Source organism: Sciurus vulgaris, assembly GCF_902686455.1.
Source record: "Sciurus vulgaris genome assembly, chromosome: 8".
NCBI classification, from domain to species: Eukaryota; Metazoa; Chordata; class Mammalia; order Rodentia; family Sciuridae; genus Sciurus; species Sciurus vulgaris.
Genome location: NC_136468.1, coordinates 48,053,211 through 48,080,203, shown reverse-complemented (window position 1 = coordinate 48,080,203; position 26,993 = coordinate 48,053,211). Strand labels below are relative to the sequence as shown.

At 36.9% G+C, this 26,993-nt stretch overlaps 2 protein-coding genes across 4 annotated transcripts in view; one reads left to right on the top strand and one right to left on the bottom strand.

The window, feature by feature from the left end:
- The first annotated feature begins 1,622 nt into the window (after nt 1–1,622).
- LOC306668670 (signal transducer CD24-like) lies at nt 1,623–22,242 on the top strand. Of its 3 annotated transcripts, none has more exons than XR_013765933.1 (2): nt 1,623–4,199; nt 4,366–4,760. XR_013765933.1 is itself a non-coding variant. In XM_079152265.1 (2 exons), exon 2 carries the CDS (start codon nt 21,670–21,672, stop codon nt 21,904–21,906), a length of 237 nt encoding a protein of 78 aa, XP_079008391.1. In that variant the 5' UTR covers nt 4,069–4,199; nt 20,617–21,669; the 3' UTR covers nt 21,907–22,242. The 3 variants fall into 3 exon arrangements, 1 of the variants encoding a protein (XP_079008391.1); XR_013765932.1 differs by lacking the exon at nt 4,366–4,760 and adding an exon at nt 16,714–16,851 and having other exon boundaries at nt 4,068–4,199; XM_079152265.1 differs by lacking the exon at nt 4,366–4,760 and adding an exon at nt 20,617–22,242 and having other exon boundaries at nt 4,069–4,199.
- LOC306668667 (serum paraoxonase/arylesterase 2) overlaps nt 3,182–26,993 on the bottom strand; it is a 34,898-nt gene continuing 11,086 nt past the window's right edge. Inside the window, exons 3-9 of the mRNA XM_079152262.1 lie at nt 16,858–16,913; nt 12,079–12,244; nt 11,426–11,552; nt 9,266–9,466; nt 6,555–6,636; nt 5,735–5,863; nt 3,182–5,120 (exon numbers count right to left, since the gene is read on the bottom strand). Of these exons, the coding sequence (XP_079008388.1) occupies nt 4,962–5,120; nt 5,735–5,863; nt 6,555–6,636; nt 9,266–9,466; nt 11,426–11,552; nt 12,079–12,244; nt 16,858–16,913 (920 nt within the window). The 3' untranslated portion in view covers nt 3,182–4,961. The remainder of the gene's footprint in view (nt 5,121–5,734; nt 5,864–6,554; nt 6,637–9,265; nt 9,467–11,425; nt 11,553–12,078; nt 12,245–16,857; nt 16,914–26,993) is intronic.

Genomic DNA, 26,993 nt, shown 5'->3' with positions numbered 1-26,993 from the left:
TTTCTATTATTTCAGGAATAGGATATACTTCAATTATATTTAAATTTTATTTAAATCCTCATTTCCACTTTGAGGATGCATCTAATAATGAAGCTGATGATGAATGTTTGATGCATTGTTCATTGACTTCCTGCAACCTGCCATGATCTGTCCCCACTTGGGACTTCAGAAGCAGCCTAAAATTTGCTGGGAGTCAACTTTGCTGAGTGTATTTAGCAGCAAGGGTACCAGAACCCAAGCAGTCTCGTTTTTCACTAAGAGCCAAATGAATTGGGGTCACACTGCCAGAAAGGACCTTTCCAGGTTACCTCCACTTCAACTGTTCAGAGGATCCTTCTTCAATGTTCTGCAGCCCCTCTGTGACTCCATAGTTTGGCTCACACCTCCGGGTAGAGCCACCATATTACCTTATTTGATCTAACAGGGACTTGTTTGACTGTATGACTGGAAGTAAGGGTTAGTTAGAAGAAAATGTGGTGAGGTGCACAGGAGGAGGGTGGGAAATCTGAGAGCACTGGCACTGGAATAGCAATCAAGTCAGTCCAGCGTGGGTAAGGCAGTGGTTCTCTAACCTCAGCAGGACTAATGGACACTAGCACACTTGCTAGCACACATACTGCTGGGTCCTGCACCCAGTTTCTGATTCGTTAGATTTGGGGCAGGACTTGAGAATTGACATCTCTGACAAGTTCACAGTGCTGTTCACTGATGATCCAGGGCCCACACTCTGAAATCACTGGGCATAAAGGACCCAAAAGAAGATGGGAAGAACTTAGTCTGGAGAGGTAGGCAGGACTTTGTCGGCCAAGTTCAGGAACTTGAATTATACTCTAAGGGGCGCTGGGAAACCACTGAAGTAACATGACCCATTGGTAGTTTTAGGAACATCACACCACAGTGGTGAGAATGAATTGAGGAGAGGTGAAGGCCTTGCCTGTCCCGGAGTCTGAAGACAATTGGCGGCCTTAGTGGGATATGTGGTAGTGACTGAAGAAGCTATGGGGATTGTTTCCCAGTGTCCTTAGAATTATATGAATTTGAGAAATGCTTAGGTGAGGGGACTGACAATATTGGCAATTTGTTGGATGTGGGCAGAAGGGTGGTAAAGAAGAAGAAATGAAAGAAGGTATGGAATCCTGAAGAATTGAGAGGATGTCTTCATGGATGTAGGGACCATACAGCAGAAGTGCTATGGACAAAATAAGGAGCCCATTTAAAGCTGTGCCTTCCACTTGATACTATAGGAGAAATCTTGGAGTTTTCTTCAAAGTGGAGTGACTGAAGTCATGCTGTCATGAGCATTACTTTCAAGCTCAAAATGAAATTTATGTAATGAGTTTATTTATCATTACATTAGTCTTCAACCCACCTGGGAATGGCCTTGTTACCTAACAAGACCCATTTTGCTGGCTGTATAGTATACCAATCACTGAAACAGGTTGTTTTGTAAAAGGGTTTATTTTCAGGGCTGCTAAGTATGGAAGTGGAAGAGTCTTTTTTTTTTTTTTTTTTTTTTTTTTTTCCGGTGCTGGGGATTGAACTCAGGGCCTTGTGCTTGACAGGCAAGCACTCTACCAACTGAGCTATCTCCCCAGCCCGGTGGAAGAGTCTTGAATCCACACCAAGAGGTGGGAATACTTATGGAATCAAGAATCAGGATGAAAATTGATTAGAAGTGAAACAATCAGTTGTCTGCAAATGTGTAATCAATCCTTTTGACTCTTCATGGAATGCATGTTCAGATAATGGCGGCCTTGGCATGATCTGTGGGCAGAGTTTTTGGCTCTGATGACAAAAGTGCTGGTGGTTTCAACAAAGTGGCCTTCAAGTCCCTGAAAAAGTATCCTAGGCAACCATTATCAGGACCCACTCATCAGGGGTCTGATCTATAGCAAAGCTCCTGGGAGACTGGTAGTATATTATTCATTTGTATGACCTACAAAATTAGTGATTTTTAAAGTCAGCTAAAAGCTAGTAACTAGAAGCAAGGGATGCTAGAAACTTTATTGAGTTCCCCCTTGAGTTTAGTCTGAGTAATGTCTCTCACACTCAATGCTCTGAAAGTTTTAAAATTTGTGTTCAACTCTAGACAGAAACATCATTTCCTTGTGCTTTCAAACCCTAACAAGAATGACAGGCTGAGGGTGCAGCTCAGGGCAGAGCACTTGTCTAGCATGCGTGAGGCCCTGGTTTGATCCCCAGCACTACTGCCAAACACACACACACACACGCAAAACTCAAAACATTAAAAAAAAAAAAAAAAAACCCAATGACGACCAAAGAACTACATAACTGATGATTTGCAGTTATCAATTGAAAAACATTTCCACCCTTGACGTGTAAAGTGCTCCTCGATATTTATAAGAAAAAGGTCAATATCTCTTAAAGGGGAAAAATGACAAGAAAGTTCACTGAAAAATAAATACCAACCTATTTTCAGTACCTGAAAGTGTGTTTAAACTTACTTGTAATAAGAGAATGAAAACTAAAACACATTGGAAGGAGCAGACTAAGAGAGTGCTCCTGACATCTCCAGCCCCTTTCTCTCTCGTCCAGGATCTCTTCATGCAAAGCTGGAGGAGTAATGATAAGTATTCAATAGCCAAATGAAGGTGGCAGTGGTGGAGGGGTGGCGGGTCCCATTAATTCTTTGCTTGACTGGATTGACATTTACCAGCCTGGGTAGGCTGTGGCTCTAAGGGAGGATTCAAACTGAGCAAATAAAAATCTAGAGCAAATAAAAATCATGATAACTAAATTAGGTTAGTTATCATGAAGGATTAATCCATGCACAAAATGAAAAAAAAAAAAAAACACTGTAATTTATACTTAGTTTTCTTTTCTCCCTGTATTAAGTGTTCATAGTCACATGTAATTATTATAAAAGAGCTGGGGTTTTGCAAGAAACTAAAAGGATATTTGTTGTTATTTAGCAGGATCTTGAATTTAAAAGAACACACACACGTACACACACATACACAAAAATGCATGCATACATACCCTTCCCATAAGACCTATATATACTTAGTTGGTACTATATCCCAATTGCAGTTTCAGTTATTTTAAATGACAACCTCTTAATGGCCAAATTGTTCACCTCAGTATATGATCACAAAAAGAGCATCATAAACAAATGTACATTATACTCGTAGTTTGATTAAATAGAATCTTTCATGGTCCATGAAGGTCAGAAATCAGAATTTTAATTTTTTTTTTTTTTGTATTTTAAAGATAAATAATACATGTGTTTAATACAGTTGCCAAATCTACTTTTGCCCAAATTTCCCATAAATAAAATAGAAAACAAGTTTATTTTATGCCTAGTGTATTCTGGTAGATTTTATAAATATGGTTTTTTAGATATTGATTTTTCTCTTAAAATCTCAATTTTGTTAATTCTTAGTTTTGGATTTCTAGGTGAACAATTAATCTTGTTTTATTCATCTGTGACTTAAACATTTTTTTCTCATGGATAATGGAAACTGCAAAAAAAAATAGTCATTATTTTATTGTGACTATATCCAAGTCTTTATCAATAGACTATTTAAAAATATAAATAAAAACAATACAAATGGACAGAGGTCACATTTAAGAAATATTTTGCCATTTACATTTGAAAACATCAAATGATTCATTCGTAAGCAGAACTCAAATGATATTTTAAAAAAAAGAAATACAATTATATATGTTAGGAAAGGAGTAAATAGGAAATACTCACTGGTTCTATGGCAGTAGCTCCATGTAACTATTAAGGGTACAGGCTCTGGCATCAGAAATAGATTGATATCTACCCCTTATTAGGTGTGCAACCTTGAACATCTGCAAAATGTTAACTGTGATATAATATCAATACCTGCTCCCTCGAGGCTGCAATTAGGATTAAATGAAATAACGTACATAACCTTTCCAGTGCATTGTTGGGCACAATGTAATTAACTCACAAATATCTTAATGACAATGATGAAGATGGGAAGAGAGTATGAGAAGTAGGTTGACAGGTTATGATGTAAAGAAACACCTGAAATTCTCTCTCCAGGACTTGAAACAGTTTCAAGAGGGGAGAATAAGTGGGAAAATCTTTCCCCAGGTGATTTAGGCAACCTTGACCCTGAGCCCAGTACTTCCGCTGCTTGACAACATGTTCTTGGACACCTGAGTGCATCTCTCCTGGCTTCCAACACAGTCTGTTCCATGAGCAGGTAAGATGACCTGCCAGCTCCAACCCTTTTCCTCCCCTTGACTCCAACCTGGGGGAGAATTTATTTAGGAGGAGAATGTATGCGACAGTTCCTAAGAATTGAGAATTTGAATTGCAGTATTTTGTTGATTTTGTCATGATTGTTGTTTTATTTTTTTCAAATAAAGGGCCCCTTGATGTTCAGCTTTCAAAAAAGAGAAACTGATATGACCATGCTTGCCTATCCCAAGGAAATCCTGCAGGAAGCCTGCTTTCCCATCCCCCAGGAGCATGAATTGAGAATTAAACACCGACAGAACTTGGATTTCGGTTAGTCTTTAATATAATTCCAAGTCTTTAACAGTAAACAAAGATGTTAAGTACAAAAACTCAATACATGTTATCATTCAGTAGTTCTGAACACTCACAGTGGTCACAATGTGGGAACTGAGGTCACTTACATTTTAAGGAAATAGCACTCACCCTGTTTCTGTGGACTCACTTTCTGCAGTTGGAAGGCAAAGGTGAGGCTTATTGTGCAAAGTGTCTTCAATTTATGGGAAAGCAGCTTTCTTCTTTCTTGCTGGCATTTAAAAGAACTATTCATTTTCCTTTTAGGTTAAAAGTGCTATAAGAACTGAAGGGGCCTCTCCTTACTGAAATAAAATTAACTATATATGTCACACATTTATGAGTCAACATTGCTGGTTAAATACCCTCTGAATTAGCAATTCATAGAAAATTAATAGGAGAAATTGTCACACTCGCACACCAAATATACGATTTAGATTTCACAGTACAAGGCTCTGTGGTACAAAGTGCCTATAAGCAGCTTTCCATCATGCACTGCAGCCACAGAACTTCCCTGAAGGACAGATCCATTGTTGGCATAAACTGTGGTGACCAGAGGCTTCTCGGATAGAATGTTCTGGATGTGGAGAACCTATGCAGAAGATAAGAAGTATTAACATAGAGCCACCATATTTGTATGTCACTCAACAGCCAATAATTTCTGTCTTCCACAGTGATTAAGAGGATATGCTGTTAAAAACAGCAGTTACCAATCTTTTGAATGTTTAAATTACTTTCTCAAACCTTCAAAGAAAGTCCTTTTAAAAACCATCTAGTTATGCCATGTCAACACAGGATTTAGTGTTATTATTGCAATTCAAGATTAGGAGAAATACTTTCACACTAATGTGCCTACTATCACACTACTTCAACATGAACAAAAATCATGTCATGTGGTGAACTGACAATAAATGGGATATTTTAAAAATTTCCAGTATACTGCACAAGAAGGGCACATGTCTTTATAAAAATGCCTTTTGACTAATTTCTACCATTATTTAATACATCAAAAGACTACCTTTCTTGAAGCATTTGAACAATGCAACATTCTGCCAATTATTGGCTTAAAGCAATTACAAATCACCACACAAGTTTATCGTATTATTGGTTTAAGAGAACTAAGAAATCATCCCTGTGACAGTTCACTGGAGTAATAGTTCAAAAGGACTTGAATAATGAGGGTTGAAAAACTTAAACTATAAACACCTCTGATGAGGGAGGATTGTTGGGGTCATACACAAAGAGCTTCTGGCCATTAGGATGACAGCCTATCCAGATGTCCCCGGAAGAAGGATCAATAGATACATTATCCACCAGTGTATCCAACTGAAGTACCTAACAAGTAAAGAAATATCAGTATCTAAATGACATGAGCAACTTAATTAGATAATTCAGAGCTAAACTTCCCTGCCTCTATGCATGTGGGGAAATTACACACATCTTCCCTGAAACACCAATATTGCTTAAAATAAATTTAATGAACTGTTTTGGAGCCACTTTTTATCTTTTCTGAAATTAAGAGAGGGCAATGCTCAATCTCTCAAAAAAATGAACTCCTTTTCCCTTAAAAGATGCACAATGATCAGTTAGCTCAAGAAACTCCATCAAAGCAAGAGAGGAAATTCTTAATCAACCTAAAATATGTGTTGTACAGCAGGAAGAAAATAATAATGGTGTAGAACCCAATTTCTACCTTCATTTATTATTGAAAGAACTGACACCATGCATAAATCTTCATTTGAGAATTCATCTATTAGTCTTTTCAATTGTGAAAATTCTTATTGGAATTCATCAAATGCCATCAATACTTCATAGAATGAGCTCTAAATCTGATGCAAACATCACTCTCAACCAGCTGCTGCATGTAATCAGAGTCAGTCCTTGTGATCACTGGGAACATGAGATCTCTCTCATAAGGAGGTAATTTCTAAAAACACAAAACTGTTACACTAGCATCCACTTGTTCTAAGTGTGGTACTGGTATAATAGATGAATACCTATTTTATAGATAAAAATAAATATTTACCTTTATCTGAGTTAAATTCATATTAGGGTGCTTTTCCAAAACATGAATTTCATGTGCCAATATGTCAGCAACATAGAGATACCTTAGTGGAAAGGACATACTGGTTAGAGCTTCCTGCCAACAAATAGCTGCATTAATATAGTATAAGAGAATAAGTCTTAATAACCTTCCAAGGAGTTAATCAATGATGGGCCCTCAAGGAATACTTGATAAAGGTCAATTTTTATTTAAAAAGTAAAGCTTTCAAAATCAATTCAATGGTGCTACAACAATCATGGAATTATTAAATTATTTTTCAAAAGGTTTGTAAGGAAAAATAACATAGGACATCAATTTGACTATAAAGCCCATGATATTTCCCACTGAAATGACAATAAAACAGATGTTTGGTTTCATAAGAAAAGCTTCTACATTCCACAGTGTAATTTAACATTTCTAACTATCACATACAGAAATATATGGTATAGAATATATTTTATTAATACTACTTACTACGATTTATTAATATTCAATAAAATCTTAGTGCATAGAGAATTTTAAGAGTAAGAGATAAGTATCAATTCAGAACAATCCCTGTATACCCATGGAGTGTGAATTAATGGACTACTCAAGATAATTTTATTGCCTGAACTGGTTGTTCCGTGGCCACTCTTGCAATGAGCAATCATCACTTGAACTCTGCGGTGGCAGATAAAAACATGAAGCAGACACAGCCTTTCTTCCCAGTGTTTGGGAGGATCAGATTGGTTTTTACATATGCAACACCTAAGTCAGTATGATTGGTATCACGAGAAATAGTTCAGGCCTAGCAACTGAAGAAATCTCTAACCCCTGAGAATGCAAAAAGACTCACAAAGGATGGGGCACCTGCATGAAGGACACAGAAGCAGAGATTAAATCTGAGAATACAAGGCTGAATCACCTTCCACCAAAAGAAAACACGTGAGCCAAAAAACAGGGTAAAAGTGAGGAAGGAATGTTTGTCAATGAGTTTGTTGTCTAAAACATGGAAAGTATGAAAATAACAGAAAAGGAAGGGTGGAGCTTGTCTTTAAAAGAAAATCCAACTCTTCCCTGCCTCGATTTGATGAATACTTGGACTCCACTGGAGTTTTAGACCAACCAAGTGGCATAATAACAAATGGTGTGCTCAGTTCAACAATTACTGAACATTTGCTTTGCACATGGTGCTGTGCTCCATGTAAGGAATCAGAGAGGAAGACAGAGCACCCACTGTGGGAGCCCTTAATGGGTAATGAACCACAGAAAGACAAAATAGGCAAGAGTGCAAAAGATGGAAGGAGGCTGAAAACTGTTTGGAACAACATCTTACTAGCCAAAGATGAAAAACTGAAACCAGGCAAGCATCAATGGGAAAGGAGGGTGAGTGGGTGAAGAAGGAGTCAGAGCTGAATTTTCCTCCTCCTCCTCCTCCTTCTTCTTCATTATTATTACTGTTTAGCTTGAGTAGCTGGAAAGTTTGACTGTCATAACAGAAATATGAGAGTAGGGGAGAAAAACGGATTTGCTGGAGAGGGTAAATCAGGTCAGTTAGAGACAATTCAAATTAAATGATTTCACATTCATTTTCTGTAAATAACAAGAAAGAAAGAGAAATTATATGGCAAAAATGAGGACATTTGTTGTCAAGGAATGCCAGATTTATTTCCTGTTATATTTGTGGTAGTTTAAATTGTTCAGCGTGTTAAGGCAGTAGGAGAGAAAGCTGGCAAAGAATTTAATGTCCTTTCTTGTAGACTGTGGTTGTGCACAGAAAAATAGAGAATTTCTGGAAGATAATTCAGCAATATATTTTACAGTTAATGTTTCAAGGGTCCACACTGAGCAACTAGTGCTATTTCTAGGGGCTCAGTCTACAGAAATACTTGTACAAATGTATAAAGAGGTGGACCTCATAATTTCATTTAACTAGGATTTGAACACAGGTCTGTATGAGTCCAAAATCTGCAAGTTTAACCATTATGTTCTAATGCTCTCTTAGGGAGTTTTTCCATTAAAAATATCTGGATAAGTTTCAGTGGTAAATGAGAAGTACAGATTATTTTATGCATAATAGTAATTGACATATTCATCAACAGAGAATTGTTTGAATTAATTTAGGATCATCCTTATAATGGCATAATATCTAATAAAAGAATGATATATTTGTCTAAAAGGAAACATCTGATACTTTAATATGCAGATATAATAAGATCTCATTTTATTAAAATTTACATTTACAAAATTTATTGTTACTATTATTATTATTTTGGTACCAGAGATTGAACCCAGGGGCATTTAACCACTGAGCCACATTCCGATCCTTTTTACTTTTTATTTTGAGACAAGGTCTCACCAGTTGCTTAGGGCCTTGCTAAATTGCTGAGACTGGCCTTGAACTTGTGACCCTCTTGCCTTAGCCTCTAGAGCTGCTGGGATTACAGGCGTATACTACCACGCCTGGCTATAAAATTAAATTTGACAATGGTATATACCAAAGGTTATATATTGTATGTAAATACCTAACATATTATTCATAAATACATATAATTATGCATTATATATCAATGTCATATATTATGCACATGAGATTATATAAAAATATCAAGGAAGTTATTTTCAAACTGAAAAAAAAAAAAAAAATGCAAACCAAAGATTTTGACCAGTCTCATGACTTAGGAAAAATGAAGATATTCTGTAAGGGGCCATACTTTTTATCAGGTGAAATATTGATCCCATTTGCTGAATCAAATCCTTCTGCTACCACTTTAACTTCATTTGGACTGTAGTAAACAACATTTGCCCAGTGTAAGTTCACATATGTTTCCAAATACTTCAAGAAAGGATCAGAGAAGTAGTGGTCATTGGTGGCATAGAAATGTCTTGGTCCGATAGCTATGATATCATTTACACTGAAAGAGAAAAATAACATGCGAAAGAAAACAAATAACTTGTTGGTATCCATATTAAAGATTAAATACCCATAAGGTTTATACAACATGTGTTTTAAATTTTTGATAAGAGATTCTCCAGGAAAACATAAACTAAATTCAGTGGCTATAGTCACATATAATATACTGTAATATTAGCAGCAGTTTTGTACAGTAGCAGGTAACTTGAAGACAGATCATTTAGCAATTATGGCAGGATCATTATTAAAAAAAAAAGAACTTGGTACCATCATGGTGTGTTTGATGTAAGCAATGTAGGGTTTAATAATTACATGTAAAGACAGAACTGTCCAGAATGCAGAGTTGGAGAGGGTCTGATTGACTGGTGAGCTGGTTAGGCCGTCAGTAACATTTACCTAGCCCCCATTTACTCAGTTGCTGGATTTTTCCTGATGTCCCATGCTTAGTTATTAGTCAAACTAAGGTTGACTGTTCAATTTCTACCTGCCTCACAAAGTCGACATGCTGAGAATGAACAGGCACTCAATAAACACTTGCAGAGAGATGGATGATGAAATTGCCATAGTACAATGCTTCAGGTGAGAGATTGATATGCTAAAAACAATTACATTTTAAAAACCAGTTAGGCAAAGGTGTTATTAAATTTAAATTCCAATTATCCTATGCAAAAATTTCTGAAAGAGCTGCTTTTCTTCTTTGTCAAATGAAAAATACAGAGCTACAGGGAAGGTTGGTCCCCTTCTCTCTGAAAGAGCTCTATAATACAGAGGCTGCCTGAATAGTATGTATGCTCCTATTTATTATAAAGTGCATTTTGGGGAAAAAAATGATTAGAAGTTACATGCTTACGCCCTAGATAAGGAAGTAGAAATTAAAAATATCCATCAAATTTAAACTAAAAGCAGTAGGCAACTGCAAGCTGAGCTAGGAGGTTTTAGCCACCTTATCTGCCAGCATTATGTTCTTGAGGTGGTAGTGACCCACTTCCAACTTGAATGCCTCCAATTCTATGAAGTCATTAGCCCACAGTCGCCAACTAACCATGTGAGATCACTTTGTAGAAAAGTCCCATACAAAGCATAAAAGCCCCATATAAAACAGGCTATTCTTCCTTGGCAGGACAGGCATTTGGGTGCTGAGTCACCTAAGAAGAGGGCAACAGCATGAAAAATGGTAGGATGTATCTTTATTATCAAAATGTGCCTGAAGAGTATAGCCCTGTAGCCTAGCCTTTTGTCATTTCTCAAGGAAATGCTCCAGAACACTGATTATTATGAAGAGGGCCCTCCACCTTCATATACCATGTTCTCCATGATCTATAAGGAAACTATACCCAGACACCCCCGCCCACATATGCTTGCGCATGTGTGTGTATGTGCGTGTGCATGTGTGTGTGTATGTGTGTGTGTACACAGATGGAGTAGTCCCTATCCAAAATGGTTAGAACCGGAAATGTTTCTCATTTTTTAAAATTTTGGAATATCTGCATATGTATAATGTATATTTTGGTGCCAGGCCCCAAGTCTAAACATGAAATTCTTTTTTTTTGTTTTATATACATATTACACATTTAGCTAGGAGATAATTTGATACAATATTTTAAAAATTTGTACATGGAACAAAGTTTCATATTGAGATAATACACACAATTCATATCCAAGTTTCATGTTGTGGTACTTTTAACTTGTAGCATCAAAATAGGGCTCAAAAAGTTTCAGATTATGGAACATTTTGGATTTCAGATTTTTTAGTTAGAAATGCTCAACCTGTATAAATATGCATACACATATAAACACATACATATAAACTCCTGTATTATACATAATATATATTACATTTTATCTATAAGCTCATATATATGTATTAGCTCTTATAAAAGGTAAGAAGACCACCCACCATGGGGAATGTTTGCAAATGCTAGAGATAAACTAGAGAATGAACAAAAGAAGGAAACAATACCTTGGAAGAAGCTCATGTTTGATTGTTTTTAGGTGTAACAGAGAATTTTCTTCTTCCTGGAATTTAAAAATTTCTACTGTATTCTTGAATTCCGGGTGATTTACAACAAAGAGATAAACTGTGTCATCTAAAGAATCAAAAGAACAGAGTTAATTTGCAAGACGTAACCATAGGACCTCTGGGCAGACACTGACATTTAAATACCATGGGCAAGGAAAGGTTGAATGTACAGCTGTTAGACGACCTAACGGATCATTCTTCTTCCTGGTCTTTCCCATCACTGTCTGGTGTTATTTCTGATTATTGGTTCTCTGACCTTTAAGAAAGAGTGTTTCCTACTCCATATGCAGAATTCATGCATAATCTGTTCATAGTTTAATTCAGAAATATATCTCTTTTAATACAATGATCATAGGTATATGAAAAGGTTATGAAATCTAAACATTTTTTCAGGTGTTAACTGTTAGAATTTCAAAATGTAGCATAATTTACTGCCAGCTGAAGAGGAGAGTGAACAAGTTGCTTATATGAAGATGCAGGAATAATTCATGAGATAATGGTTTCTTTCCCATCTGTATGATCCAAATCTATTTTCCACAGTCATCTGTGGGCCACCCCATGTTTCTCAACGCTGGTAGGTCATCAGCTCTTACCGTCATCTATGAAGGTGCTAATGCCATGTGGATTAAAGGAAGCCAAGTCAAAACCTCGGCTGATTCTTAATTCCAGTGCCCTAGGTTTTCCTTCTTTTAGATCCATCATTAGTATTCCTCCAGGCTTATCTGGTGCAAAGCTGTGGAGTCCTGGACATTTCAGACCCTTTCCAAAACAGTGAAAAAAGTTAAGTACAAAGGCTTAAGTAACTTTACGGACTAAAGTAGGAACTGCACATGAATGATAAAGACTTTTGGTTAACAATGGTGGCATAAAGCCACAAACACAAAAGGTGGCAGCATAAGGCCAGAGAGACAAGATTGGAGAAAAAAATAAAAAAAAAAAAAGATAGCTGGAAAGCTGAACAATGATTTTGTTGAGTTGAGATGGAACATTAGGGATTTATTCCCTTCAAGGGGTACCAGAAGGTTGTTGGAGAGAGAGAGATTCCAGGTAGAGCTGAAAGTCTGCATATTAACTGTGCAAACCCTCAAGCCCCTGGCCAGCATTCTGCCTCCACAAAGGCAGAAGTCTTGGTCGACAGAGTCAGTCATGATTCCCTTCCTTGTCTCACACCTCAGGTCTAATACCTCAGCAAATTCTGTCGACTTTGCCTTGAAAATGTATCCCTTCCCAAGGATGTGAACAGTCTCACTACCTCCTCCATGGCTTCCCTGGTCCACATCACCACCATGTTATGGCAATCACTTCCTAATTGGCCTTTCTGCTACTGCCCTTAATTCCCTGCTGTCTATTCTCACCTCAGCATTTAGTTGTGTCAGATTATGTCATACTTGTTATCGAAATTCTGTATGACTTCCCATCTCCATCTGATCATAAGCAAAAATTCTTAGGACACCCAAAAGTTGCCAAATGATTAGCTCACCTCACCCTCCCCACCCCAAACACTCATCTCTCTCCTGCATCTCCTATGACTTGTTCCCACCTTCCTTAATGCTCTTCAGCAAGAAAGTTTATTCTCATCTCAGGCTTTTATTCACTGTTCAGTCTGCCCAAGAATGTTTGGGACTCTACCCCAAGATACAGGGCTCCTTCGATTTCCTTGTCTATACCAAATCTCACCTTTTCAGTAAGGCTGTCCCCAACCAAAATACCTACCTGACCTGGCACATCCTGTCCTCCTTCTCCTGTTTTACTATTCTCCATTGCCCTTATTGCCATTTGACATACATGCATATTTATACCTACATAAATACTATTCAGTACTTAGTACAGTTAAGATAGAAACAGACTTAGGTGACTACTGACCTCCCTCAGGGCTCAAGGGCTTTTCTCCTTTCTGCCTGAAATTCTCTTCTGACTAAATCTGCAAGATTCACGCCTTCCCTTCCAACCGATCTCTGAGAAATGTCACTTATCAGAGAGACCTTATCTGTACCCTCTCCAAAATGTTATTTCTACCCTCACTGTGGATGTCACTCTCCATCTCCACCTTAACTGATCTTTTGCTTGAGCACTGTCACTGTCCAATCCATACTCATAAAGCCCCACTGAACACAAGCTAGGACTTTGTCGTGTTTATTCCCTGCTGGATTCCATTGCCTGGAACAGTGCCTGGCAAATATTCCATTCTCTTCCCACTTACTGGAAACATCACTTTTATCATGTCCTGGATCCCCATTTACTTACTGGTCTGTTAGGGGACTCTATTTTGTTCATTACCTTATCTCATGCCTACTCCTGTGCCAATATACCACTTTTAAAATTACGTCTTTATACATATATTGCATATATGCATGACATTTATAGGGGAGATTAAATTTCTGTTCTGAATGGAACTTCTTTCATTGCGTCTTGTTTTCTTCTATTGTGTGGGAAGCCATGGCATTTGATATGTTTATTTGAATCCAAACATTTCACTGAACTCTCCTCTGAGTTCTAGTGGTCTGTTAGTTGAATCTCTTGGAGTGTCTAAAAAACAAGGAACTGTATTATCTGGAAATAATGACACTCCTGTCTCTTTTATCCTATCTCACATTTCTTTTTTTCTTTTAGGTTATTAAGAACTCTTAATAGATTACTAATGGCTGTAGTGGTATTGTGCATTTTCATCCTGTTCTGAACATTAATGGAATACTTCATTGTTAAAAATGATGTTTGCTGCAGGTTTCTGGGAATTTTTCTCCTATTTCTAGTTTGCTTGGAGCTTTTAATCAGGAATGGGTATTGAATTTTATTTAATGTTTCTTTTGGCACTCTAGGTCTTTTTTTGTTTTTTAATCAGTTCCTTAAGTTATCTATTTATAAAATACTGGTTCTTACATTCTTAAGGTAAAACCTCATTGGTGATAATAAATTTTATTTGAATGCACTCTTAGTTTACTAATACAATGCAGTTTTATTTTATGCAAATTTAACATATAATAAAAAATCACTTCATCCATAAAACTGTACATAATAAGAAATTCTTTTAGTTTTTTTTTTAGTTATATATGGACACAATATCTTTTTTTAATTTATTTATATGTGGTGCCAAGGATTGAACCCAGTGCCTTACACACGCTAGGTAAGCACTCTACCACTGAGTTACAACCCCAGCCCAAGAAATCCTTTTAGTTTTAAAAAATCTATTTATAATTGCATACCTTCAAGGCTGGCAGGCACAGTAAGTAAAATAAATTGGAATTATGCTATTGCTACATGGCAGTGACACTTCAGCTGTTAATAATCTCCATTCTTTAGTAATGTTCCCAAAACAATAGTGAAGTTTACATGCACAGGAAGCACTACCAGATGGTGATAACTCTTCCTGGTTATTTAAATATTTTTTCTAAAAAGTTATCATTATTTCTGATAAAACAGAAGTAACATGAAACTCAACATTTTCACTATTTTGAAGTGTACAGTTCAGTAGTGTTCAGGTACATTCACCTTGTTTGAATCTTTTATTCTATTCTGTGCTGTTCAATTCCTTATCAAGTGTGATGCTAGTTTTGAGGTGACCCTCAAACCCACACCTGCACAACTGAATGGGTTGGATGAACTAAAATATTAGGAAGAGAAGCAAATCACTCTTACTATGTGTGAGCAATTCACTTAGAAGGGCACATTTTGAGAAGTGTGAGCGACATTGCTGAGTAAATGAAAAACGTGATGAGGGAATGTTGTAAATTTGGGGGGAAAAAAGTCATATAACTAAGGACAGTTAATAGAGAAAAAGAAGAAAAAATTTCTGTTGATGATGGCTATAAGATCATTGTGGCTATAATGGGCCCTTCAGTCCAACTGGCTATGAATTTATGCACTTGGAGATCTCTCTTTCTCCTTAAGTTTTATCCCTTTGGGGGTGAAAATCCTGATGAGGTAAGTTCTGAAGAACACATCCTTGCATAAGCAAACAAAGAAAAAAACACCCCAACTTCTACTTTATTCTACTTTCTACTTTATTGGAGAATAAATTTTGCACCTCAAGTTATGAATAATTTTGACTAGTGGTTCCAGCGGTTTTTTTTTTTTCCTAAGCCTCTAGACACGTGCTTCTAAACAAACCCAGAGCCCTCCTACAAACATTACTTGATTCATTCTGTGTAGGCAATTAAATAAAACTTTTCTTTTAAAACTCAATATATATTTTGGGAGTTTCTGCCAATGTCCATGGTATTTCCTTTTCCCTCAGGGGCACGAATGAGCCGCTCAGTCCTTCACATAAAATCATCAGGAACCTGAGAAGTGTTCTAACCCTTATTCTCTTCCAAGCTGAGTTCCTCACCTTTCCCACAAGTCTGACAACTATTTTATTAGTGTTGCATCTCTCTTCTAAACTCTGTCCAAGTTTTCACATGCCTCCTGAGTCTCAGAGCCTGAAAATAATAAATGTTAAGGGGGAACAAAATAATTAAATCAGTCTGAAGAGTCAGATACTTCTTCCTCAAGAAAAACTGGACCAATGAAAGTCTCTTATCTCAGCCTAAACCTGAGAAGTGGGGTCAGAAGCCCTCATCTGCCTACTTATCTGGATTTCCAATTAGAATGGATAATGAAGCAGGCCAGTATCATGCAGGATAATCAGTTTTAAAGCCTTTCTATGGTATGCTCAAAAGGGATATTATTTTTCAGCTTACAAGAATTAAGGCAAAAATGAGGGGTATAAATAAACTCAGTCAATGGTTTTCCTCTTAGGATAGGCTATTCAGGGAAATAAAGAAAGAAAATGTATTGGCCTTGTTTTGGGAAATTTGGTATATGGCTTGAAATAAATAACAAATATGAATATATAAAATTGAAAATGCTTAAAACAGAATGTGTAATGGAAAGAAGGATAGATCCTGTGTTTAAGATAGTATAATGGTAGACTCTAACATCCTAATGATGCCACAAATATCCTTCTTAGTAACACTTTAAAACACACGCTGCATTGGAATATTCTAGTGTGACAAAATGGGGAAAATGAACAATATGTTCAGACAATAATATGTTCAGAAGTTTTCCAAGATCCAGTGTGATCGATATTTTCTTTCCAGAACATATTTTGGAGAGTGAGGCTTTTTTTTTTTTGGTGCAGGACAGGGCGGGGGGGGGGGGTACCTGGGATTGTATTTAGAGACTGTCTCAAGAGTTGCTTAGCACCTTGCCATTGCTGAGGCTGTCTTTGAACTCGCAATTCTCTTGCTCAGCATCCTGAGCTGCTGGGATTGCAGGTGTTTGCCATCATGCCTGGCAAGAGTGAGGCATTTTTAAAGCCAGTTGCTCCATGGGCCTGAACACAACACACCCTTGTCTCTCCTCTACTGCGTGTGGGAAAAGAAGATGGTACTCACCACACTAAAGAAAGCCAGGCCATTGGGAAGAATGTCAATATCTTCAGCACCAGCTTCTGTAAGTTCAAGCAGTGGAGAAATATCATTTTCAAATTGCTATTCGTTAGAGATAGTATCACTAGGACTTTGTTGACTCTATCGGAGGGTCTGTATCTTTATGGATGGTTCCAGTTTTTTCTAAGGCCCTCCTCTTTTTAATAAATGTCAGTCTAAACCCTTTCCTAAAGTGAACTTCTGACTTTAAATGTTAGATGTTTTATATTTACTCAAATCAAAGTCAAGTTATCACCACATTTCCAGCTATGATACAGAACAAGTTGACATCTGTACACACTTATGATAAACATCCAGATGTCTGGATAAAAGTAATTGACATCAGGGGAATATTTCTTTCAGAAGCAAGGGCTCATAGTCATTTAACCATGCAAATTTCCGTGTCCTCTTCTCTGCTCATCCAATCTGAAGCAAAAAGACATCTCTCTCATTAACAGAGATAAAACACCTGGGATTACATAGTCCCTCTTTTACAAACAGTGCCTACTTGTTCTCATAAGCACAGAAAGCTTTCTATTTAGGCTTTAAATTATAGGAAAAACTAGAAAAAGAAAATTAATGAAAAATACCATGCACCTAAGCCAGTTGAAGCTTCCAACTCCCATCTCTGAGGCAGGCTACAATTACTATTGATTGTTTATTGATTGTCTGTAGTACACTTCACATAGCACTGCAAATAATTAGACATAAGGTCTTCCCAGCAGTCTCACTGTATAAATTCCAGAGACAGATAATAGACCCAAACACAAGAAGAGAGAAATAAAAATGGCTTAGATTAAGCCAAATCATGACACATTCTTTGAGTCCACAAAATCCAATCTTCCTCTTTAAGATCTCTCCAAAGAATTTTTCCAAGATTATTGCTAGGTTGTCAAAATCAAACAGCATCTATCTGTACAGTCATTTTGGTGTTGATTTATGAGTTTGCACTTAGTTGGTTGTTTCTTCTACTGTTGCTTATTCTATCATTGTACAGAAAAGAAAAACAAAATAAGAATGCCAAGAACTCTACTTTTAAACATGATCCATCTGCCTGTTGCTCAGAAAAGAAGACACATATCAATAGCTTGAGCATGGTATAGTGGAGGGCGTCTGCGTGTCCCTGAAGAGCCACAAATGAACTTCAAAGAATCTGTGGACCCTCTGAAATTCTATGCATGGCAAAAATGTCTTGTATATGTAGAGATGAGAACTTTTCCTGTGAAAAGGACTATCAGTAAACTCAAACACCACTGGCTTCTCGTCACACAGTGATTCTCAATTGGGAATAAACAGGGAGCAGAAGAATGCCATAACACAGATACATGCATACACACACACACACACACACACACACACACACACATACACACAATTTCACTCCAAGTTTTGCTTTTTTGGGTCCATTAAATAGAAGCTCAATCAATCCAAAACTTGTTTTTCCAGAAAAATTATTTAAGAAATTTTAATTTCAATGTGAACGTGTTCATACATATAAAAAGAAGGTAAAATATAAAATAACAATGTTTCTTTGAGTAGCAGATTTTCATTTTCTTCTATCTATATATGCATATATAGAGAGAGAGAAGAAACTTAAAAAAACACACAATATGTATTATTTTGTTTAAAATTTTCTGAGAAGGTACAAGGTCCTGGGTTCAAGTACAGTAACACACATACACCACACACACACACACACACACACACACACACACACACACACAGTTGGGGGGTATAGCTCATATGGTAAAGCACATACTCGAGGCCCTGTATTTAATCCCCAACACCAAAAATAAATAAATAAGTGAAAATAAAACAAAAGATAAAGTTTTCTACAAATAATAGTATTGTTTTAATAATCAAACAACCCAATATGTTTAAAAGATATTTTTATTTCAACCACATTCAACTTCTCATTTTACTTTCTCACTGTGACCTTCTCATTTTAATGAAGAAAATAAAAAATGAGTCTTATCTGTACCTTACTTTGGCATATTTTCCAGATTTAGTCACTCATCTTTCACTTCTAAAGCAAACACCACAATTGACTTTTATTATCTACATCACCTCTTTGGTATGATTACTTCAAGAGTAGCCAATGCTGGAGAAATTCTTTTCTCCTCTAATTCAATAGTAATAGTAGTAATAACTACTAACATTAAGTACTCAGGCTCTTTGTGAGTACTTTGCATACAATGTTGCATATAATTTCATAACACTAAGAGGCAATATTATTATCCCTTATATTAGATCTGAAAATATGGAGGCTTTGAAAGGTTAAGCAAATTGTTTAAATTACAAACCAGGAATCTGGGACTCAAATCCTTTGGTGTGACCTAAAAGCACATGAAAAATAGTCAACCTAGAATTTAATGAATTTTTCTCTGTCAGAACCATCCCCTGCTTCCTCTTTAAAGATACTTCACTTTGTACATTCAACTACGGTCAATTCCTTAAGTTGACTTTCTCCCCAAAATTGTTGCTTCTGTGCTTCTCACAGAAATTTTCACCAATTCATATCCTGCGCTTTTCTTTAAAACCCTTTCTCCAGAAACTCTTCTAGCTTAGTATATCTAATGTCAACCCTTTGTCCTACTTCAGCAACTATCTATCCATATCAGAGATGGCCAAATGTTCCCCAGCATCCAGGCCCCCCTTTACCCACTTAGCAATAGGTACGTGGCAACTTAGGCACAGATGACATTTCCCACTCTTTCTTGCTGATAGATGGTGGCACACATACTATGTGACATGTAGTCGATGACTTCTATTTATTAAGTCAGAAAGGCATGATATGACATGATATATTTGTAAAGCTCCCAAGAGTTGCCAAGAGTTCATTTCCAGTGACTTCAAATGTGGCACTGTAGTGTGTGTGTGTGTGTGTGTGTGTGTGTGTGGATTTGTATGTGTGTGTGTGCATGCACGTGTGTTGATGAGGGCAAGGGGGAAGGAGTCTCACCTCTTAGAGGGATTAACCTCAAGTGCACAGCCACTACTGTTTCCAAAACAGGGAATAAAATCCTGGTACTCCTGATCCTTACTGCCTACCATAGCAAGTTGCCTTTGTCTATATGGGAATATATGTCCAGCACATGGTGTTCCTTATCATCAAAGATCACTGGACAAGCAACTGTTGTTAGAAATATATAACCAAAACTTATTATTAACCATTACACATCGCTAACACAGCACTCAACAAATGTTCATATGGTGTATACTAACCACAGGGCAAAAGCAAAGAAGAAAGAAAGAAAAGCACAATTCTAATTAGATCTAAAAATGTATCCCAAATGTGCTTCTAATCACTCATCCTCTCCGCTCTGTTGCTTTTTGAAGTGCCTCAGAGGCATTAAACACTTCAGGAAAAGGGCCAGAGGTGACACATTTCCTCCTTCTTTCCAATTCCAGACAGCAGCTCACACACATCACAACAGAAAGGTCACAAACATAGACAGACGCCTGTTCAGAATACAAATGCTGTTAGGCTTGTTTTTCTCAGAGGCGCGCTCCGTCCCAGTGAGCTGTAACAGGAATACACTTGGCAGTTTGTCCTGTAATGTGTCTGGTTGTGCCCTATTGTCTACTCTGAGACTTGAATTCACAGAAGGTGGGCTTCATGGGGCCAAGGGCTGTTTAATAATGTGACAATTATTAACTCAGTAGCAAAAGTCACCTAAGAGATCACTGACCCAACCTCCCACTCTTGTCCAACATTCCTCACAGATGCCACCTGGCTTTTGCTAGACTGGTTCTGAAGGGCTCTTCTTGATAGAAGCCAAAAGGTAGGATAAAGCTGCCGAGGTACTGGGGACTCCAGAACTGCCTTAGTCCTATGATTGTCTACATGACGCAGCAGAGATCTAGTCAACCTGGCATCTGATAACTGCGTTTGCATCCTCCTGTGAAGTGTTTGGGCAACTGAAAGAAAGAGAAGCTCTAGGACAGTCAACCAGTCCAGGAGGAGCGAGACAGGACTAGGAAAATAATAAAAAACAGCAATGAAAAGAAGGACGCCGAACACATTGCACAGAGATACATAAAGAACAAGAGGCCAGCAACAGATCTGTAAAGAAACTCTTAAGCAGAAAGACTGCTCTAACAATAAGGGTTTGTTTTTGCTAAAATTGCACAGTAAACCCTGTCAGGTATGAGTGAGGTTACAAATATGAGGTATCTAGTTTATTACTGTTGCCAACTTGGGGCAATTTATCAATGACTATCAAAATTTTAAACATACGTCCTAATGACAACAATCTCACTGTTAGATTTATTCACAGACATGTAAATGTAGGAGCAATGACAGTCACTGATTTGTTTGTAATTGTAAAATTCTGCCACAATAGAATCACATAAAACTAAGAAGCCTCTGCACAGCAAAGGAATCAAACAATAGAGTAAAGAATGAAAGAAAATATTTGCAAGCTATCTGAGTAGGGGTTAATATCCAGAAAACGTAAAGAACTAAAATGACGGCAAAATACCCCAAATAATCCAATTTTAAAATGGGCAAATAAATGATCAGAATAGACAGCTATCAAAAGAAGTGTACAATAACCAAGGATATGAAAAAATGCTCAGAACACTAATCATCAGGGATATGCAAATCAAAACTATAGGGAGACATCATTTCACCCCAGTAAGAATGGATGCAACCAACCAACCAACCGAACAAACAAAAATGGTAGTAAGGCCCACCTTGCCTGCGCCCTCCCAGAGCTGTCCCATCTCCACGCATCTAGCATCCTCCGAGATGCGCCGCGCACCAATGGAGTGGACATGGGCAGAGCCATGGTGGCTGGGCTGGGGCTTGGGCTGCTGCTTCTGGCACTGCTCCTACCCACGCAGATTTATTCAAACCAAACAGCTGTTGTGACACTTTCAAGTAACGCCTCACAGAGTACCTCTGCTGCCCCCAATTCAACTCATGCTACACCCAAGGCAGGTGGCAGTGCCCTGCAGTCAACAGCCAGTCTCCTTGTGATCTCGCTGTCTCTTCTACATCTCTACTGTTAGAGACTCAGGCCAAGAAACGTCTCCTTCCCCATCTTCTAAACCCAATCAGAATGGCGACCAGAAGTCCAGTGTGTCAAGGAAGAAGCAGGTCTGCATTACATCTACCAATTCCACACCTGATTTTATTGGCACAGAAAACGTTGAGAATTCCAAATTGATTGAAGACATGTGAAGGGTTTCACAGGTGATGAATGCCGATATTAAATCTGCTGGAGTTTCACGTACAAGATAAAAAGAGATAACATCCAAAATTGGGACATGATTTCCTTGAATGAGGCATAAGAAATATGGACACTTAAAACTCTACCTTGAAAACAAGAATAGATTTTATCTAGAAACAAAAGGATGGAATGTGGAATGGAGATTTCAGTTTTCATTTGGTTCATGAAATCTATAAGGCCATAAAACAGTTAGGTAATATAAAAAATAATATAATAATTAATTATAAAAATAATATAATAATAATAATAATATAAAAAAGCTTCCATGATTCTATTTACATGTACATTAGAAGGAACTTCCAGGTGTTACTGTAAATCCTCAATGTATTGTTTCAGCAGTACTAATTTAATGCTGATATATTCTAGATAAAGTTTCACATTGTTAAGCTATTTCTATTCCCTTGGGAACTGAACTCTTTCCTCTGTGGTTTTTGGATTTGACATTTTGTTTAATCTTTTATGCTTGAATTGACATGTGCTAGGGCAATGATTGGAATCCACCCCAAATCTGTGCATCACAAGTAAATCTTGCTTATCCTCTCAAAGTCAAATGGTAGACATCTCCCATCTCCTGTTTTCATTCAATAAGAGTGCCAGATTTCTTTAGCTAAACTGATTCCAAAGAGTAAAATTGCATTGACCTCAACTAATTTCAAAGTTCTGTTTTTATTTCTGCATTTGTTTATTACTTTTCACAATTTACAATTGGTCAATTTTGAAGGTAAAATGGTAAATCTTGAAATTAGAAAAGTAACTATGTGAAGAAGCCAAAACTATAAAGCATTGGGGAAGTGAAGACTGGAAGCTAGCTTGCATAATAAATTCACAAAAACTTTTATACTTTTTCTGAAAATACTTTTTTTAAAACAATGGATCAGAATAGCCACATTTGGAACACTTTCTGTTATCAGTCAATATTTTTAGATAATTAGAACCTGATCCCCTAAGCCTAAAAGTGGTCTTGATTCTCTAAATCTTTTACAACTGCCTTGATACACAGAAACTTTTCAAAAAATAGACACTCCCTGAAATCTTTTGTTCACATGGTCACACACTGATGCTTACATGTTCCAGTATCTAATATGGCCATAGTAGTCTTGATAACCCAAATCATTTTTTTCTCATTTTTAGAAACCTACATGGGAACAACCAGATCAAACAGATCTGAAGCTACTGTGTGTGTGAATGAACATGCCCCTATGCATCATACCTGAATGCTGTACATCTATTTGGATTGTATATTGTGTTTGTGTATTTATGTTTTGATTCATAGTAACTTCTCATGTTATGGAATTGATTTGCATTGAGCACAAACTGTAAATAAAAATAAATAAATGGCTGAAAGAGCAAAAAAAAAAAATGGTAGTAAGGATGCGGACAAAGGGAACTGTTTATGCACTATTGGTGGGAATGTAAACTGGTGTATCTATTATGGAGAATAGTATGGAGGTTACTCAAAAAACTGGAAACGAAACTATTTTATGATCTAGCAATCCCTCTACTGGATATGTCCAAAGGAAATGAAATCACTAGGTCAAAGAGTTAATCACATGACCATGTTCATTGCACCACCATTCACAATAGACAAGATATCAATTAAACCAGATGTCCATTAACAGATGAAAGGACTTTTAAAATGTGCTATTTGCAGACACTGGGATATTATCCAGCTATAAAAAAAGGGTAAAATCCTTTCATTTGCAGCAACGTGGATGGAACTAGAAGACATACTAAGTGAGATACACCAGTCACAGAAAGACAATTACCTATGTTTTCACTAATTTGTGGAAGCTAAAGAAGTTGATCACAAAGGAATAGAATTGAATAGAGGTTACCAGAGGCTAGGAAGGGTAATGGGAACAGGGGAGGGAAAGGATAGATAACAGGTACTAAAGTACAGTTGAGGGAAAAGTAGTTCTGAAGTTCTACTGCATAGTAGAGTAAATGTAATCTATTATAATTTTAAAAATAACCAGAGGGGGAAAATTTGAAGGGTCTCAACACAAATAAATGGTAATACTTGAGGAGATATAAATGCTAATTGCCTGATCTAATTATACACAGTGTATATAAGCATCGAATTATAATACTGTACCTCATAAGTAAGTATAAACATGTCAACTAAAAAATAAAAAATTAAAAAAGAAAAGAAAAAAATCTCAAATACAGATGTTTGATATAATCACCAAACAAGGCTTTATTTATTGTTCCTTACATACACTGATAAGACTAAAAGAAGTTAACTATAATGCTTTAAACTTTCGGAACATTATTAGATCACACCACTTACGGTAGACTATAAATGAATGTACGCTTTTTGCAAAGTATATAATTATCCTGCTTTAGCACAAGCATATTGCATTGCACTTTCCTTCTTCTGTTAAAAGCATTAAACTGGTAAAAATAAATATTGAGGTGGGCTGGGGTTGTAGCTCAGTGGTAGAGCACTTGCCTAGCATGTGTGAGGCACTGGGGGTTTGATCCTCAGTACCACATAAAAAAGATAAATAAGTCAAAGGTATTGTATCCATCTGCAACTAAAAAAATTAAAAAATAATTATAAAATGTCATAATTTTTTTACACTAAGGGAGATCCATACTGTCTAACTGAGGAGCAGTGTAACCAGAAGCTGGAATAGGGACTCCCTTTTAGGCAGCATTTATACAGATGTTTGCTGTTCTTATATTGTAATTCATTTGGAGGAATTTTAGGCAATCTGATGGAGGTCATATGAGAATTAAAGCCTTTGACCTCCATCCTAGCAAGAGGGTGTGCCTAATTCATATTGGACGTGTCTTCAGTTTTTAAAAATGAAGGGACTTCCAAGAAAGAAAACATCCTGGGCCTCTTTTGACTTCTGAGGTGGTCTGTGGAACCCCTTTGTCAATTAAAAAATGACCAAAGTGAGATTCCTCTTGGAAATATTTCATAATCCAGAAAGAACATTATAAATGTAGGAGAGAATAATTAGCAAACTAAATGCCCATCGACAATGAAAGGATACATAAAATGTGATATATACGTACAAGAGAATATTAGCATTAAAAAGGAAGGACAGCCTGACACATGCTACATCATAAGTGAGCCTTCAAGACTATACAGAGAAAAATAAATCAGTCACAAAAAGAGAACTACTGCATGAGTCTACTTAATATGAGGTCCACTGATAGGGACAGCAGAATGGTAGTTGCCAGGAGCCAAGGAGAAGAGAATGGGGAGTTATTGTTTAGAGGGCATAAAGTGTCAGTTTTCAGAAAGGCAGTGTGACATAGGAGGAAGAACAAGGTTTTGGAAATCATGCAGATGTAGACAAGTGTCTCAGGGCCTTGACCACTTTTTCACTGTCACTACATAAACATCGAACCTATTCTTTTATCTTTAAAATGAGATGATTGGATTAGGTCAGCTTTGAATAACCTACTTCTGTCACAATGCATATGACAGGTTGTTTAGTTCACTTTCTGTTGGTATAATAAAATACCTGAGGATGGTACTTCAAAAAAATAAATAAATAAATAAGGTATCAGTTTGCATGACAGGGAATTCCTGGATAAGGACACTGATGACATACTGAATACTATAGAACTATATACTTTAAAAGGGGCAAAATGATAAACTTTACATGATATATATTTTACCTCAAATAAAATTAAAAAAAAAAAAATAAGAAAAACCCTGTACCAAGCCAAATGTGCATTAAGTGATCAGTTACATAAATCATGAAATGTGGAAAAATTAAAAAGTTGAGGCAAACAGACCCATGGAAAGCTGTTCATGCCATGTTAGGAATAAAGCAGGTTGTGAAATATTTATACTAAGATGGCATTTGTGAAAAAAAAAAACAAAAAAAAAAAACAAAAAACCCGGACATGCATTTATATGCATATATTTGTTTGCATGTGCACTGAAAATTAAAAAAAAAAAAAAAGATCTTGGGTTACTTCTGTGCGATAATGGGGAGTTTGTTGGGAGACTTTTATTTTCCATTTTTGACCTTTCTGTACTGTTTGAACATATGTTTATGTGCACTTTGTGCAAAACATACTGTGAAGTTACAAAAAAAGATAACTATGCTAACATAAGTTTCCACAACATAGTATTAAGAACAAAAAGGTAGTTCAGAAATATGGATAATTTGACCCCATTTGTGGTGTTGTGTGTGTGAGAGTATTCCTAAACAGCTAGGAAAAGTATGGAAAAACCCTCAACACTTGTTCAACAGTGTACCTTATAAGAGGGAGTAGGATGCTTCTGTGCAATCTGGATTTCAATTTCTTTTCTTTTCTTTTCTTTTTTTTTTGCAGTGTTGGGGATTGAACCCAGGGCCTTGTGCTCAAGAGGCAAGCACTCTTCCAACTAAGCTATATCCCCAGGCCTGCATTTCAATTTTTTAAAAACAAAACAAAAAATTAAAAGGTCTGTCCCACCTCCAGATGTTGTTATACAAGGACTCGAAGGGACACAATGTTAGTTTAGTAATTTCCACACTGTGGCTTAAGGTTATAAATAAACTGCCCAAGATTTTTCAAAGTCTAAAAATCTCCAGCCTAACTACAAACTCCTCATTATAGGTGAAAAAGTACGAAGGCCATGCTTTGTACCAGTTCACATTATAAGTGTGTGGCAGGACCATAACTAGACACTAGTGAAGCCATAATTGAAGATAGGCAGTTAGGATAGATAGGTGACTGGAGAAAATGGAGACCAGTTTGGATCTGAGTCTGGGAAGTTTGATACCGCCCCAGGGAGATTGGAATGTCAATGTCTCCAGAGCCCTTAGATCACCAAGATTACCTGCCTCTGCTATCCCTCCCAAAAGGCTGCAGGCAGGGAATTAGCAATACCCCCTCCCCCACCAGCCTGGA

Bases quoted from the DNA above. Each gene is read 5' to 3' on its own strand.
- LOC306668670 (XM_079152265.1), top strand. From the start codon at position 21,670: ATGGGCAGAGCCATGGTGGCTGGGCTGGGGCTTGGGCTGCTGCTTCTG.